Source organism: Trichomycterus rosablanca, chromosome 5 (genome assembly GCF_030014385.1).
Source record: "Trichomycterus rosablanca isolate fTriRos1 chromosome 5, fTriRos1.hap1, whole genome shotgun sequence".
Classification (NCBI taxonomy): Eukaryota; Metazoa; Chordata; class Actinopteri; order Siluriformes; family Trichomycteridae; genus Trichomycterus; species Trichomycterus rosablanca.
The window spans coordinates 49,679,625-49,694,674 of record NC_085992.1 but is presented as its reverse complement, the minus strand read 5'-3'; the positions used below and the strand labels follow the sequence as shown (position 1 = coordinate 49,694,674).

Sequence of the window (15,050 nt, the reverse complement as noted above, 5' to 3'; positions counted from 1 at the left end):
GATGAGCCAGTTTGGTGTGGAAGAACTTGACTGGCCTGCACAGAGTCCTGACCTCAACCTGATAGATAATCAGTTTGTCCAGTCGTGCTTCGTCTCGCTTTTTAATGCTGCCACCCCAGCAGAGCACCGCATGAAGAGAACACTGGCCACAACAGATTGGTAGAACGTATGCAGGAGTTTGCATACATTAAAGGACCTTAACCTTCTAAGGGAATAGAGCCGGCCGTGTCTCTTTCTGTATAAAGTGTCAGTATTCACTGACCAGTCCAGTTTGTCATCCAGTTGCACCCCTAGGTATCTGTAGCGCCTGACAACTTCCACAGCATTCCCTTCGATAGATACTGGTTGCGTAGGCCAACCTGACCTGCGAAAGTCCACTACCATCTCTTTTGTCTTTGATGCATTAAGTTGTAGATGATTCACCTGGAACCACCCAACAAAATCTCTCACCAGGTTCATGTATTCCTCTTCCTGTCCATCTCTAACACACCCAACAATAACAGTATCGTCCGAGAATTTAAAGTCTGATGTGTAGATTGTGAAAAGGAAAGGGGAAAGTACAGTCCCCTGTGGTACTCCTGTGTTGCTGACCACAGTCTCCGATGTACCGTTTCTTAGGAACACCTTTGGGATGAATTAGAGCGGAGACTGCGAGCCAGGCCTTCTCGTCCAACATCGGTGTCTGACCTCACGAACGCGCTTCTGGAAGAATGGTCAAAAATTCCCATAAACACACTCCATTATTGGATGAGATGTGTAATGTGAAGGTGTTCTTTGCAGTAGATATTAACAGAAGTGTAATGTAGACTCCATAAACAGAGAGCCGGATCCTGCTCCATTAGTTTGTTTATTTGCACATTTATTTGCGAATCTTTATTATTCACCAAGTACCAGATGTACAAGGAATTTCTTTTGGTGCGGGTGTCAACATACATACATCAAGTTAAATAATAAAAAAAGGAACACTATATCTAAACTTATAATAAACAATATAGCAGCAGCATGAACAGTACAACATCAGGCAAAGTGTGCCATGAAGATGTACAGTACGGTACACTTGGCGGTTCATTCATATAGATAGGATTCGAAACTATGTATTTGAAGTTGCTAAGATGTTAGCGTCACCGTCCACAGTCAAGCAGGCTTTGCTGTACTTTGCAATGGGCTACAAACACCTTTCTATCAGAACCAGCATTAACTTCTTCAGCGGTCTGAGCTACAGTAGCTCGTCTGTCCGAGCTCCCCACGCGCATCAATGAGCCTTGGCTGCCCATGACCCTGTCGCTGGTTTACCCACTGTTCCGTCCTTGGACCACTTTCTTTTTTTTTTAATAAGTATTTGTATTATTTTTCACATTGTTAAACTTGAACTTACATACAAACAAACAGTGACCATTAGGGATGCATCAATACCATTTTTTCCCAACCGAGTACAAGTACAAGTACAAGTACATGTATTTTTGTACTTGCCGATACCGATACCGATACCTATTGGATCAGATATCTGACATGCTAGAAAACTCGATCCGGTCGCCGAGCGCTCAGCGAGCCGGTCGGATCGAGTTGTTGGATAGTTCACACTTAGCGATCGAGAGCCGAGTCTTGATCGCCAAGCGAACGCCGAGTCGCTCCCGAGCCGGCAAATCTAGCGCCGACCAGTCGCCGAGCGAAAATCAGGGCATACATCGTGTAGTGTGAACCAGGCATAACGCAGCAACGTGCACTAGGCACACGGTATCGGATGTTTAGTATCGGAGCCTCGTTTGCGAGTACGAGTACGAGTTAATGAGCGCGGTATCGGGCAAATACCCGATACCAGTGTCGGTACTCATGCATCTCTAGTGACCACTATACATTATTTACATATACAATATCCAAAGCCTCCCACACTGTGTTCAATGTTCGATTTACACCCATTTATACAGCCATAAATAAAAGCTAAAAGAAAGTACATTTCCATATACAAACCCCTAACTTAAATTTTTATAATACATATATATATGTATGTATGTACATAATATATATCTCCAGTGTCCCAGTATAATAATTAGTGATGAAGGGATAAAACCTAGCCACTCTTTATTATTTTTTCAAAGAATATTCTTGAAATTCGATCACCAGTATAGTCCAAAAAGACAGTCCAGATATTATACCATTATACCGTTGTTGAGTCCTTGGAGCACTTTTGATAGATACTGACCACTGCAGACCAGGAACACCCCACAAGAGCTGCAGTTTTGGAGATGCTCTGACCCACTCGTCTAGCCGTCACAGTCTGGCCCTCGTCAAACTGGCTCAGATCCTCGCGCTCGCCCATTTTCCCTGCTCCTTGTGGAAAGCCTTCCCAGAAGAGCTGGAGCTGTTATAGCTGCAAGAATTAAACCCTATGGATTAAGAATGGGAGTCACTCAAGTTGAAATGCGTGTGAAGGCAGACGAGCGAATACTTCTGGTAATATAGTGTAGATGTGGAGCTGTGGATGTAGAAGGTGGAGATGAAGCCGGAGGTCGCCGCCCTCCTGTGGCTCCTCTGCGGCGTGTTATTGGGTTAAAGCCGGCTCCCCTTTCCCCTCTAACCCGGTGATGTTGGCCGTTTCCTGCCTCTCCGGTCCAACTAGTGGTGGCAGCCGCACACTGAGACCGTGGAGCTCCAGTCGAGCACGTAGCCCAGACGATCCGTGTCTTTATCTGTATTATTATTATCATTCATATTATTCATATTATTTTTGGGAGGATGAGGAGGAAATCCAGGATTTTATTGTGCTTCGCGGTGCTGTGGATCCTCGGCATTGCTTATTATTTCTATTCGGGAACGACGCTGCACCGCAAGGTAGGAGCCGCTCAGCCGACTCGCTAATCATCAACACGGGCATGTTAGACACACGCCTGCCGCTCCGAGCCCCTCTCCAGCCCCGGTTCCAGCCCTGCTTTTAAACCTTAATCTGTTTAACACGCTTTAGGGAAACGACACCATCCTAACCAGCCATGTTTATCTCATTATTGTGTGTTTTGTTCCGCGTTGTTTGTGTGTCTTTATAGAATCTAAATAGATAATATGATCATATCGCTGTGTATTATACAGCACTGATTGAGTCCTCTTGGAAGTGTTAGCTGTTAGCACTAGCTCAACCTATATCTGATATATATATGTACCGGTGCTGGAAAAGCACTAATGTTCCATATATCCCTTTATAAATATCTAGTTTTTTTTAAATGACACTTTAATATCATTAATAATGTTAATTTAACAAATAACAAAGCTTAAAGATGTGGAAAATCACGAGTCTAACCGGCGAACATGCTAACAGCTAGAAAGTAACAAAGCTCTAACTGTTAGTGGTGCAGTTAACCAAGCGTACAGCTTTTATTACAGCAAGATTTCGCCTTTACATCGTATTTAATGTGGTTTTTTTATATCACTTTACGTTTATTTGTTTACTAAAGTGTCTGATTTTGTGTTCTGTAAAGTAAAGCCAGTTGAATAATTCAATAAAGTGATAAGTGATTCAAAGCTAAACAAGCCTTTGCTCCAACCTCAGGTTAGAAGTTGACGTGTACTTTATAAGAGAAGTGTATAAGTCTAGGTTTTAAGGTTTTTAAGATTTATAACACTATTATTTCCTCTCACAATGTTTTAAACACTCTGCTTAGTCCAGACTTACACAAACCTTTTTATTTTGAGTAAAAAAATACATACATATACCGAAGCTAAACATTCTGAGTCATAAATGCACAGACTGCAGTTTGAACCGATTCGTTTGGGGTTGTAACAGTTCTGTAATGTTACTGAACTTTGTAGCCTGACCTTTCAATCTCTTACTCGTGACTATAACTGACTGTATCTGCTGACTTTCTGCCTGTATAAATAGGGCTAGGTTGACTTTTAACAAGGTTGGGAGGAAAACACGGACTGCCACCCAGTTCTGAGAGGAAATGTGTTCGTTTGGTTAGATAGATCGAGAGAGAGATAGACAGACAGACAGACAGACAGATAGATAGATAGACTGATAGTTTTGTTTGTTTATTAGGATTTTAACGTCATGTTTTACACTTTGGTTACATTCATGACAGGAACGGTAGTTATTACACAAGATCCATCAGTTCACAAGTTTTATATCGAACAGTCATGGACAATTCCTCACTTGCATGTCTTTGGACTGTGGGAGGAAACCCACACAGACACGGGGAGAACATGCAAACTCCACACATAAAGGACCCGGACCGCCCCACCTGGGGATCGAACCCAGGACCTTCTTGCTGTGAGGCGACAGTGTTACCCACCGAGCCATCGTGCCGCCCTGGATGGATGGATGGATGGATGGATGGATGGATGGATGGATGGATGGATGGATGGATGGATGGATGGATGGATGGATGGATGGATGGATGGATGGATAGTCAGTCAGATAGATAGTCAGTCAGACAGGTAGATAGATACATAGATGGATAGATAGTTAGATAGATAGATAGATAGATAGATAGATAGATAGATAGATAGATAGTCAGACAGGTAGATACATAGATGAATAGATAGATAGATAGATAGATAGATAGATAGATAGATAGATAGATAGATAGATACTGTAGATAGATAGATAGATAGATAGATAGATAGATAGATAGATAGATAGATAGATAGATAGATAGTCAGACAGGTAGATAGATAGATACATAGATGAATAGATAGATAGATAGATAGATAGATAGATAGATAGATAGATAGATAGTCAGACAGGTAGATAGATAGATAGATACATAGATGAATAGATAGTTAGATAGATAGATAGATAGATAGACAGACAGATAGACAGACAGACAGACAGACAGACAGACAGACAGACAGATAGACAGATAGATAGATAGATAGATAGATAGATAGATAGATAGATAGATAGACAGACAGACAGACAGGTAGATAGATAGTCAGACAGGTAGATAAATATATATAATATATAAAAACAGAAGTATAAAGATAGATAAAAACATGTAATACATATAATAATAAGAGCTCTAAAATAAACCCAAACATTTATGAAAGAAGAAAACGTATTATTTGAAGAGAACTAACGGTAAGCATATTAAGGAAGGACGTTCATATTTATAGATCAGAAACAACATTCAGTCTCTCCCAGAAATGATAATGATCAAAAAACATGAAACCAAATGATAAACCAAGACATGTTAGAAATGAGATGATGTGCTGGCAGTATGGCAGCCAGCCCGGGGCGTGATGGCACGTTTCTGAGCTTTATAAAATGTTGTATTATGGCTTGTGTATCAGGAAACCTGTAATTTACATATTGTTGCTGAAACTGAGTTCCTTAAACACAAAGCTTCTGTTTAAACCACTGTTAGCTATGGTAGCTGAACTTTATGACTCTGTCCTGGCTTGTGATGTGAAACTGGTTGCTGTGTAGATGTACTTAAGGTGTCGTGTTAGCTTTGTAAACGTTGACTCGTTCGTCATCTTGGTGCTGGTGTTGATTTAAGACGTTTATTTGCACATTTCTTTGACGGTTGTTGCTAAGTTTCCAGTAAGAGTCTGCGTTTCTTTACTGTTATGTTATCTGGTACAGACTCGGATTCATGCCTCAAAGCACTAGAGTCACACACCAGTCCGCCACATCATCAGTAATATACAAAAGACTATTAAGAAGCTAATGGACCTGAAATACGATGTGATGCTGTACTGGACTCCAGGACACAGTGGAATAAAGGGAAATGAAAATGTGGATCAACTAGGCAGAGAAAGAACCAGACAAAATATAACAGATGTCAAAATTGATCTCTACAGATGAAACACTACTAATAAATAAATACGTATATCTAAGATAGATGGCAAACCGAAACTTCAAGAGATGCAACCAAACATGAACAAGCCAAGGACTCACATGATGTAGAATTAGACTCACTAACACCTGATAAAAGGAGAAGCACTCATCACAGTACATCCTAATATCCTAGAACATCTAAATACGTTAAGGAAAGGCAACAACTGCTCATACCTGGAGCTAGGGCTGGGCGGTATGACCAAACATTTGTATCGCAGTATTTTTTAAGATTCGGACGGTTTATCACGGATGTTTTATTTTGTATGACTGGGACTTTTTATGTGTCTGTGGCTGATTTTACTGTCATAAGGTCATAGAATATAAAACATTATAATTTCAGCACGTATATAATGAAGGTTTTGAGGACTATAAGATTTGCTTGCCACAAAATGACACAATATATGATGGAATCAGGATGCGTGAAACAGTCGCAATAAATAAAATTTTTATTGTTTATTTCATATGTAAGTTAGTGGACGTTAGTGGACGACTTTAAATATCCCCGCTTCCAGTTTGCTTCTAACGTTGGTTTAGTGACTGACCTGAAGTATTTTCACCTCGTAAGACAGACCTGACAGACCTGACAGACCTGACGGACCTGACAGACCTGACAGAGTTATAATTATCGCTCTGAAAGCTTCATTCTCGACTGTCTATAGATGAATCGTGTCCTTGTATATGTGGATCGTTACTGCGTTTGTACTGCGCCGTGGCTCGATAAATCGTGCAGTATAGAGTGTTTTAGTCTGTTCTAAACTGCCGACACGCCTCATTTCTTTGGCAGGTTCTTCCGGTGCATATTTGGTCTCCCTCTCTTCATCCTCCATCTGTTTGTGTCAAACCTCTCTTATCTGTTAACACTGTTATGTTAATGCTACCTGGCTAACTTGTGAGCTGTACCTGTAGTGGCGAACAGTATTATATGATTTGCCGCCTACTGAAGCCTACAGCTGTTATCAAAACCGGTATACCGAATGTACCATCGTACCACCCAGCTCTAATTCAGCTTGGTTTTAAATTAGGGTGTTTGGATTGGTTTTGGATTAGGGCGAACCCTTGCAGCTCATTCAAAATGCAGCCGCCCGTCTAGTCTTTAACCAACATAAACGCTGCCACATCACCCCACTGCTGTGTTCTCCTCACTGGCTTCCTGTAGCTGCACGCTTTCAGTTTAAAACACTGATGCTCGCCTACAAAGCCAAAAATGAACCAGCTCCACGTTACCTTTGAGGTCTAATCAAACCCCGCTCTTTACCACGCAACCTCAGAGCCACTAGTCTCACTCGCCTTGATCCTCCACCCAGGACTAAAGGAAGACGAGCATCAAGGCTCTTCTCTGTTCTAGCACCCAAGTGGTGGAACGAACTTCCTCTGTCTGTCTGAACATCTGAGTCTCTCGTTGTCTTCGAAAGACGAATAAAAACCTTCCTCACCTCTTTACTAAACACTTAAGCTGACTTGTACTTATTTACTAACGCTCTTGTTTATTTCATGGAAAAAAAACCCCACTATCTTTGGTTCTAACAGAGTTTCAGCAGATTTGTGTTCTTGGACTGTTGTTTTACTTAAACTAGAGTAAGGTTATGTTCTCTATGGAAGCTCTTCTGTAAGTCGCTCTGGATAAGAGCATCTGCTAAATGCTGAAAATGTAAATGGCTGTTCAACAAGCTCATGATGCTTAGTTTCAGCCATACAGTGTATATAGGTCAACTTTATGTATAGTCAAGTTTGTTTATATAGCGCTTTTTACAATAGACATTGTCTCAAAGCAACTTTACAGAATCCAGGGCCGACAGACCAAAAACCCTATTGAGCAAGCCGAGGGCGACAGTGGCAAGGAAAAACTCCCTTAAAATTACAGGAAGAAACCTGGAGAGGAACCAGACTCAGACTCAGCAGGGACCTCCGTCCTCCTTGTGTGGCCTGGAGAATAATTTGAATAAATAGGATTTACACAAATCATACAAACACAAATTAAAATGAACTAAAAGTTATAACTAGCAAAAATAATTGGAGTTATTATTCAGTCCAGTCTGTGATAAAGTCTGTAGTGAGTTCTTGACATTATCGGTGCAAACGCGCCAGGTTTCCGTCACATCCGGCAGGAGCAGCACTGTTGGCACGGCAGTCTCGACTTCAGTTGTTTACTTCTGGAGTAATCTCTGTATACCTCTGAATAAACACAATAACTAAGTCTTTTGTTATATAGGCGTATTGCATTTACATTTTCGGCATTTAGGGAAACTTTTATCCAAAGTGACTTACAGTACTGTGACAGTATGACGGCGTCCCCTCGTAGTCCGAGGACAGATCTCCAGTGCGATGCTTGGTTCTCCGTCAGTGTTTGGCTCTCCGATGGCTGATGAGGCCAGTTCTTGAGGCAGACGTTCTTGGACAGGGATCGTAAGAGCTCGAGGTTGCCGTGCTCTTTCCTTCCTCCGTTGTCGTCTCGCTTCCACTTCCGCTCTTCTGTTGGCTTCAAAGGAATCATTTTTAAATGACTGGATGGTTAACAGTTCAGGATAGGGTCGCTCTGATAGAGTTGTGCGATGTGTACAAGATTGTACACGGGACTGTTCCACAGTATCTTAAAAATGATTTTATTCAGGTTGGGGATGTTCATGGTTATTCTACATGAAGATCATCCACAGATTTAGTACTTCCGTGCTGTAAAAGTAAAGTGGGTAGGGATTCTTTTAGGTTTTATCAGTATCTTTGTGGAACCATTCAGTGTTGCCAGTGTTGTTTTCAGGCCCCTCTAGCGACTTTCTTTCAAAAAAGCAACTAGTAACAAATCTAGCGACTTTTTTCTGGTGTTATTGGAGACTTTTGGAGACTCGGACGTGAAATCACATATCGTTCTGCAGTTACTGTCCTCAATGAGCAGCGGGTGCTGCCGTTCTGTTGATTTATCCTACCCATCCATTTGTCCTACCGAGCATGCGCACATCGGTTTTTGACTCGTTATGTGAAACGCCTATAATTCTGTGCTACCTTTCAGAAATGTATTTCTGCTAGCAGTGAGTAATGTGTGGTTTTAGTTTTAATTTCTCTAAAAACTGAAGTGTATGTAATGCCGTTATTATGTGACTTATTTTTTAACTATGCAAGGTGATCAAATTGGCTGAATAACAGGTGTTTATCTAATGCTATGTGTTAACGTTTTATTTAACCACGTTTATACTAGGGCTGCAACTAACGATTATTTTAGTAGTCGACTAATCTGACGATTATTTTTTCGATTGGTCGACTAGTCAGCGATTATTTATGTCATACCCTCCATCTCTGCCTTAACATAAAACCCTGTTAAGTTATTTAAGTTCCAATATCAAATTAAAGTAATGACCCATGAAACATGAATATGAAACTTAAGCTTGATAGTTTAATTAAATATATTTGAAACATTAATACACAATTACAATAAAAAAATTCTATTAAATAAGAAAGCTTTGGACGGCATTAGAAACTGTTATGTTTCAGAAGTTATCACTCTGGAAGTCAACAACATTTATAACATGTGGTTGAGAAACATGTGAATGCTGTCTGTGAGGATCTCAGCCATCTGAGGGGTGCATGAACTTCTTCTCATCCACACTCCACTGCTTAGTGCTATTAATAGAAAGAGCAAAAGAGAAAGCTGTATTAATTATCACAAACTGAAGGATATGTATCATAGTTAATCACAAATAGTGTACTGGCTATGCCAACTAAACCATAACGGGTTAAATATCTTAACTGAATTATCTGCTGAGCTAACTAGCGATCATTAAGTGGATGAGGCTTATTATTTAGAACGAATGCTCTTATCCGCTTGTTAAGTGGTGACGTGTCGACCTTATGATACGTCACATCCGGGTCCAAGTTGGCCGAGTCCCTCGTAATGTCAATATGCCACAGTGCTGTGTGCCGTACTGCTTCAACAGGTCCGAGTCGAAAAAAAACTACCCAACTGTCTTTTTACCACTTTCCTTGCGATTAGATATCATGAAGTAATATTTTTGTTCATAATTCAATGTAAAAAGGTAAACTGTCATTGTATATTCATTACACGTGTTTCAAGCTTTTTTTTATTTATTTCATATAATAATGTGAGATTCTGGATTTTTACTATATAAGCTATAAGCTATACTGATTAAAAGTAAAACCAAAGAGTTAGAAATGTCAGTTTTCATGTAATGAATTAAAAATATGAGCGCCTCTTGATGAGGTGACATGAAATGAAATAATGACCTGAACTTTTCATGATATTCTGATTACCTGAAGTGCACTAGCGTACTGCACATCTGGTCTTTTTTTTATCTTAATGTATGTTTCTAATATATATATAATATATGTATATAATAAGACCTTTTCTCGTCCAGACAGCTATTGAGAAGGACTAGACATTTATGACTCGGGAAATGTTTGTAAATCCAATTTCCAACGACAGCAACACGAGTTCCTTAAGTTTTCCACAAACAGAATTTATTTTAACTTTCTTCTTACACTGACTTATACGTTAATCCAAGTTTCTTATAAAAACTCACTATGTTCGCAATTGGCGTATAACAAACAAAACTACGATCATAAATCTGTTGCTCCACGTCCTCTTTCTTTCCGTATATTTGATAAATATTGTCGGTATATAGAGTCAGTACAATTCTGCCCCCCGCAGGCTCCACCGAAGAGGACTAATGAATAACAGCATATATTGATTACCAGGAAAAATCATCAATAGCTGAAATACCAAGTCACCTCAAATAAGTATTCTTTAACCAAACAGAAAATATTTATGACAATAAACATAGATCATTACAATTAGTGCAATATGGATCTTACGATATATATATAAAAAGGTTCACAGGTTTAGCCATAGTTGTTTGCGTTTGCGATTAGGTTCGTTTGGCCCCGGAAATGACGCGTGACGTCACACTTAACAAGCGAATTAACGAGAGCAAAAAATGTGGAAGACGAGACAGGGTAACGTTAGGCTATAATGTTAAGTTATACGACGTTGCTCATATAAATGACTGATTAACTATTGCACTTAATGCGTTAGCTAGCAAACAAACCTGAAAAATAGCGAACTCTTAGGAAGTTTTCCGACAAGTACTCTAGCATTAACAAACATGAACTACGTTGGTTAAAGCACAAAGCGGTGTACAAACTTACCTGAATAACGCAGGTCACCACGGCTGCAGGGTGCTCGCGTTTCACCGTAGTGCTGGCGTAAAACCACGACTCTGCTCTGTAGCGTCGGCGTCCAGCTCGTTTCTTTGGGTTATTTTGGCTGAAATACTTTAGAAAGTTTCGGTCTCTTTATCTTTGCCTCTCTGTCTTCATAAACTCCCCGCTGCGCCAAGCGATGCTGCGCCCCCTGCAGTCCCTTTAGTGCATTGCATCAATAACGACTAGTCGACAATGAAATTCCACATCGACAAATTTTTACAGTCGACGTTATCGACTACGTCGACTAATCGTTGCAGCCCTAGTTTATACATGCGTTTAGTGATTTTAGAGCGTTTTTCATACATCTAGGGAAGCCAATCATTTTTAAATAACCATCTGCGACCAGTTATTTTTCAGTTTTGTGCTTTCTTAGCAGTTCAACTGGTACAGTCAAGGTTGTGCATAATAAATTTAATTACTGAGTGAATATGTTGAGCATTTATTACGTTATCTTGTACTTAGCTGTTTTTATACGTATTTAATATGTAATTCCTTGTTTGACCGCTCTTCTCCACAGAAGTCTTTCTTGAGTCGATGCTTCCCAGGTCTTGGGGTGGATGCCTGTGGATTTTAGGGTCCGCTTTAATTGATCTCTGTAGCGTTTCAGTGGGGCACCGAGGGGTCGCTTCCCCGATGCGAGTTCACCAAACAGGATCCGTCGTTGGGAGTCGATCTCAGTGGAGTTGATGTTTCATGACGGATGCTTCAATGCTGACAGAAGAAGCTCTTTCCAGCGCAGAATTATTGGTCACATAATCATCCCAGTTGATGCTGAGGATGGGAACTGCTCCAGCTTCTTCCGATCTGCTCGGTAGAGGGTCCAGGTTTCACATCCATACAGAAGAGTGGGTGCGACGACGGCGTTGTAGACCATAAGTTTTATACTGTGACAGTATACAGTCTAAGCAATTGAGGGTTAAGCGTCTTGCACAACAGGCACAACAGTGGCAACCTGGCAGTGATGGACCTTGAACCTTTTGATTACTAGTCCAGTTCCTTAACCACTAGGTTACAAGTGTATTACATTGAGCCAGTGCTGTGTAGAAATGAGCTGCGGATGTACCAGGATAAAACCCTCGATGATACGCGGCCTGTTTTGCTGCCAGACTGCAGGACCGCGCCATCAATTTCATCCGAATCGACACACCAGCGAGGCCGAACACAATTCACCAATAGAGCTGTTTAAGCCGCTGACAGATGAAAGTACCGCAGGAGTGATTCCATCCGGCCGAGCGGAAACGTCAGAGCCGAACACACGCACTCACGAGTCCTACAGTTATAAAGACGTCAAACGATCTATTTACTCTAACAAGTCAAAGATTAACTAGTAACAGAGGGGGCCGTGCTTTACGTTCTCGGAGGAACTGACGGATGATCCTTGGAAGTGAATTCTGCCCGTTTGTTTTACCTGATGACCGACCGTCGTTAACTGACGTGCAGCCAAGAGTCCTTTTAGGATCTAAACCTGAACTCAGAATCATATTAATGCGTCTTTATAGCTCATCGATTAGAAACAGCAGCAGTGTACAGTAGTAAAATAATCAGAAGTCCATCACAGGGCGCGCACACACACACTTAGTATCTCCATTTAACCTGACTGCACGTCTTTGGACTGTGGGAGGAAACCGGAGCTCCTGGAGGAAACCCACACGGACAGAAATAGAACATGGAAACTCCACACAGAAAGAAACCTGGTCGTCCGGCCGGGAGATCGAACCCAGGACCTTCTTGCTGTAATATAAATGCATATACACCCATCAGCCATAACATTAAAACCACCTCCTTGTTTCTACACTCACTGTCCATTTTATCAGCTCCACTTACCACATAGAAGCACTTTGTAGTTCTACAATTACTGACTGTAGTCCATCTGTTTCTATACATGCTGTTCTTCAATGGTCAGGACCACCACAGGACCACCACAGAGCAGGACTTATTTAGGTGGTGGATGATTCTCAGCACTGCAGTGACACTGACATGGTGGTGGTGTGTTAGTGTGTGTTGTACTGGTATGAGTGGAGTTTTTAAACACCGTGTCCACTCACTGTCCACTCTATTAGACACTCCTACCTAGCTGGTCCACCTTGTAGATGTAAAGTCAGAGACGATCGCTCATCTATTGCTGCTGTTTGAGTCGGTCATCTTCTAGACCTTCATCAGTGGTCACAGGACGCTGCCCACGGGGCGCTGTTGGCTGGATATTTTAGGTTGGTGGACTATTCTCAGTCCAGCAGTGACAGTGAGGTGTTTAAAAACTCCAGCAGCGCTGCTGTATCTGATCCACTCACAACAATACCAGCACAACACACACTAACACACCACCACCATGTCAGTGTCACTGCAGTGCTGAGAATGATCCACCACCTAAATAATACCTGCTCTGTGGTGGTCCTGTGGTGGTCCTGACCATTGAAGAACAGCATGAAAGAGGGGTAACAAAGCATGCAGAGAAACAAATGGACTACAGTCAGTAATTGTAGAACTACAAAGTGCTTCTATATGGTAAGTGGAGCTGATAAATTGAACAGTGAGTGTAGAAACGAGGTGGTTTTAATGTTATGGCTGATCATGAATGACGGACACGGTGGGGTAGCTGGAGATACTAAACTGTCCATGACTGTGTTTGATATTAAAAACTTGTATAAATTATTACTCATTGACGTCACAGTCGTGTCCAGCGTTCGGACAGTGTTTAGCTACGATGGGAATTGCAGTACTGTGTTGTTGTTTCTTCTCGGCTCTTATTAAAGCTGAATAATGAATAAAATGCCTCCTTAAGCGTTTCTGATAAAAAGCACGTCGGCTATTTTTGCTTGTTAGTTAGTTGTGATGAAACATCCAGCTGGTTGATAATCAGATTCAGATTGCTCCCAGCTTGACGTCTGTTTGTGTTCCTCCGTATGGTTTGTGTTTGCACACAGTTTACTGGTGCGTGTACGTCCATGTGTGATGGCTCCTTTGGCGTCCGTCCATCAGAACGTCGTAGCCGAAGGCGGCCGACGGCTCCGTCGTGGAGCCTGGCGCGGATGAGCGATTGTACCGCTGGTGTTCGGCTGGTGTTCGTCTGGCTCAGGTCTTTGTACACCTCGTTGAATACTCACCGTTCACCCTGCTCCTCATCAAGGGTCGGGATCTATAACAGCACCGCGAGATCTACTTTAGACCCGAGATAATACGCACACATACTGCGTATGTTTACTTAGCAAAGGAACCGAGCTGCACTTGGACTTTAAATATATCGCAAAGTTCGTTTACGTTTATCCAAACAGACTCACAGTTCTGACTGAATACAATTCAAGCAATTGAGACCCAACAGTGGCAACTTGTCGATGGTGGGGCTTGAACCAGCAACCTAATGATTGTAAGTCCAGTATCTTTATTTTTTTTCCTCCTAATTTAGTGTAATTAATCTGTAAATTACTGACTTATTTACTGACTCACTTTCATACTGATTTAATGACTCATTTACTTAATGATTGACTTACTGACTTTACCTACCTACTGATTTACTCACTCGCTGACTTTACTTACTGACTTAGCTGTCTTATTACTGACTGACTTACTGACTTACCTACTACTTATTTTACTGATTTACTGACTCACTAACTTACTTCACTTACTGACTTACCTACTGACTGACTTACTTAACTTTCTGACTTACCTACTGACTTATTTAACTGATTTACTGACTCACTGATTTACTTATTGACTTACTTGCTTCATTACTGACTTACTTAACTTACTGACTTACTCATTTTACTGATTTACTGATTTACTGACTTACTGACTTCACTTATTGACTGACTTACTTTCTGACTTACATGCTTATTTTACCGATTTACTGACTCACTTACTTGCTTAACTTACTGACTGACTTAATGACGAACTGACTTAATAACTACTTACTGACTGACTTAATGACTTTACTTATCTTACTGACTTACAGGTTTATTTGACTAATTTACTGACTTACTTTACTTACTGACTTATTTACTGACTCACTTTACTTACT

At 41.0% G+C, this 15,050-nt stretch overlaps 1 protein-coding gene and 1 long non-coding RNA gene across 3 annotated transcripts in view; one reads left to right on the top strand and one right to left on the bottom strand.

The window, feature by feature from the left end:
* Window positions 1-2,645: 2,645 nt before the first annotated feature.
* The window catches only part of galnt2 (UDP-N-acetyl-alpha-D-galactosamine:polypeptide N-acetylgalactosaminyltransferase 2), an 85,349-nt gene continuing 72,944 nt past the window's right edge, over window positions 2,646-15,050 (top strand). Inside the window, exon 1 of one of the 2 annotated variants that reach the window (XM_062996262.1) lies at window positions 2,646-2,829. In XM_062996262.1, coding sequence (XP_062852332.1) covers window positions 2,734-2,829 — 96 coding nt within the window. In that variant the 5' untranslated portion in view covers window positions 2,646-2,733. Of the gene's footprint in view, window positions 2,830-14,342; window positions 14,400-15,050 lie in introns of those variants that run through there. The other variant, XM_062996263.1, reaches the window with a different exon arrangement.
* On the bottom strand, window positions 9,191-12,827 carry LOC134315216 (uncharacterized). The gene is made up of 2 exons (XR_010012475.1): window positions 10,982-12,827; window positions 9,191-9,439 (listed from the first exon to the last, which is right to left on the bottom strand). It is a non-coding gene; the product is annotated as an uncharacterized LOC134315216 (long non-coding RNA).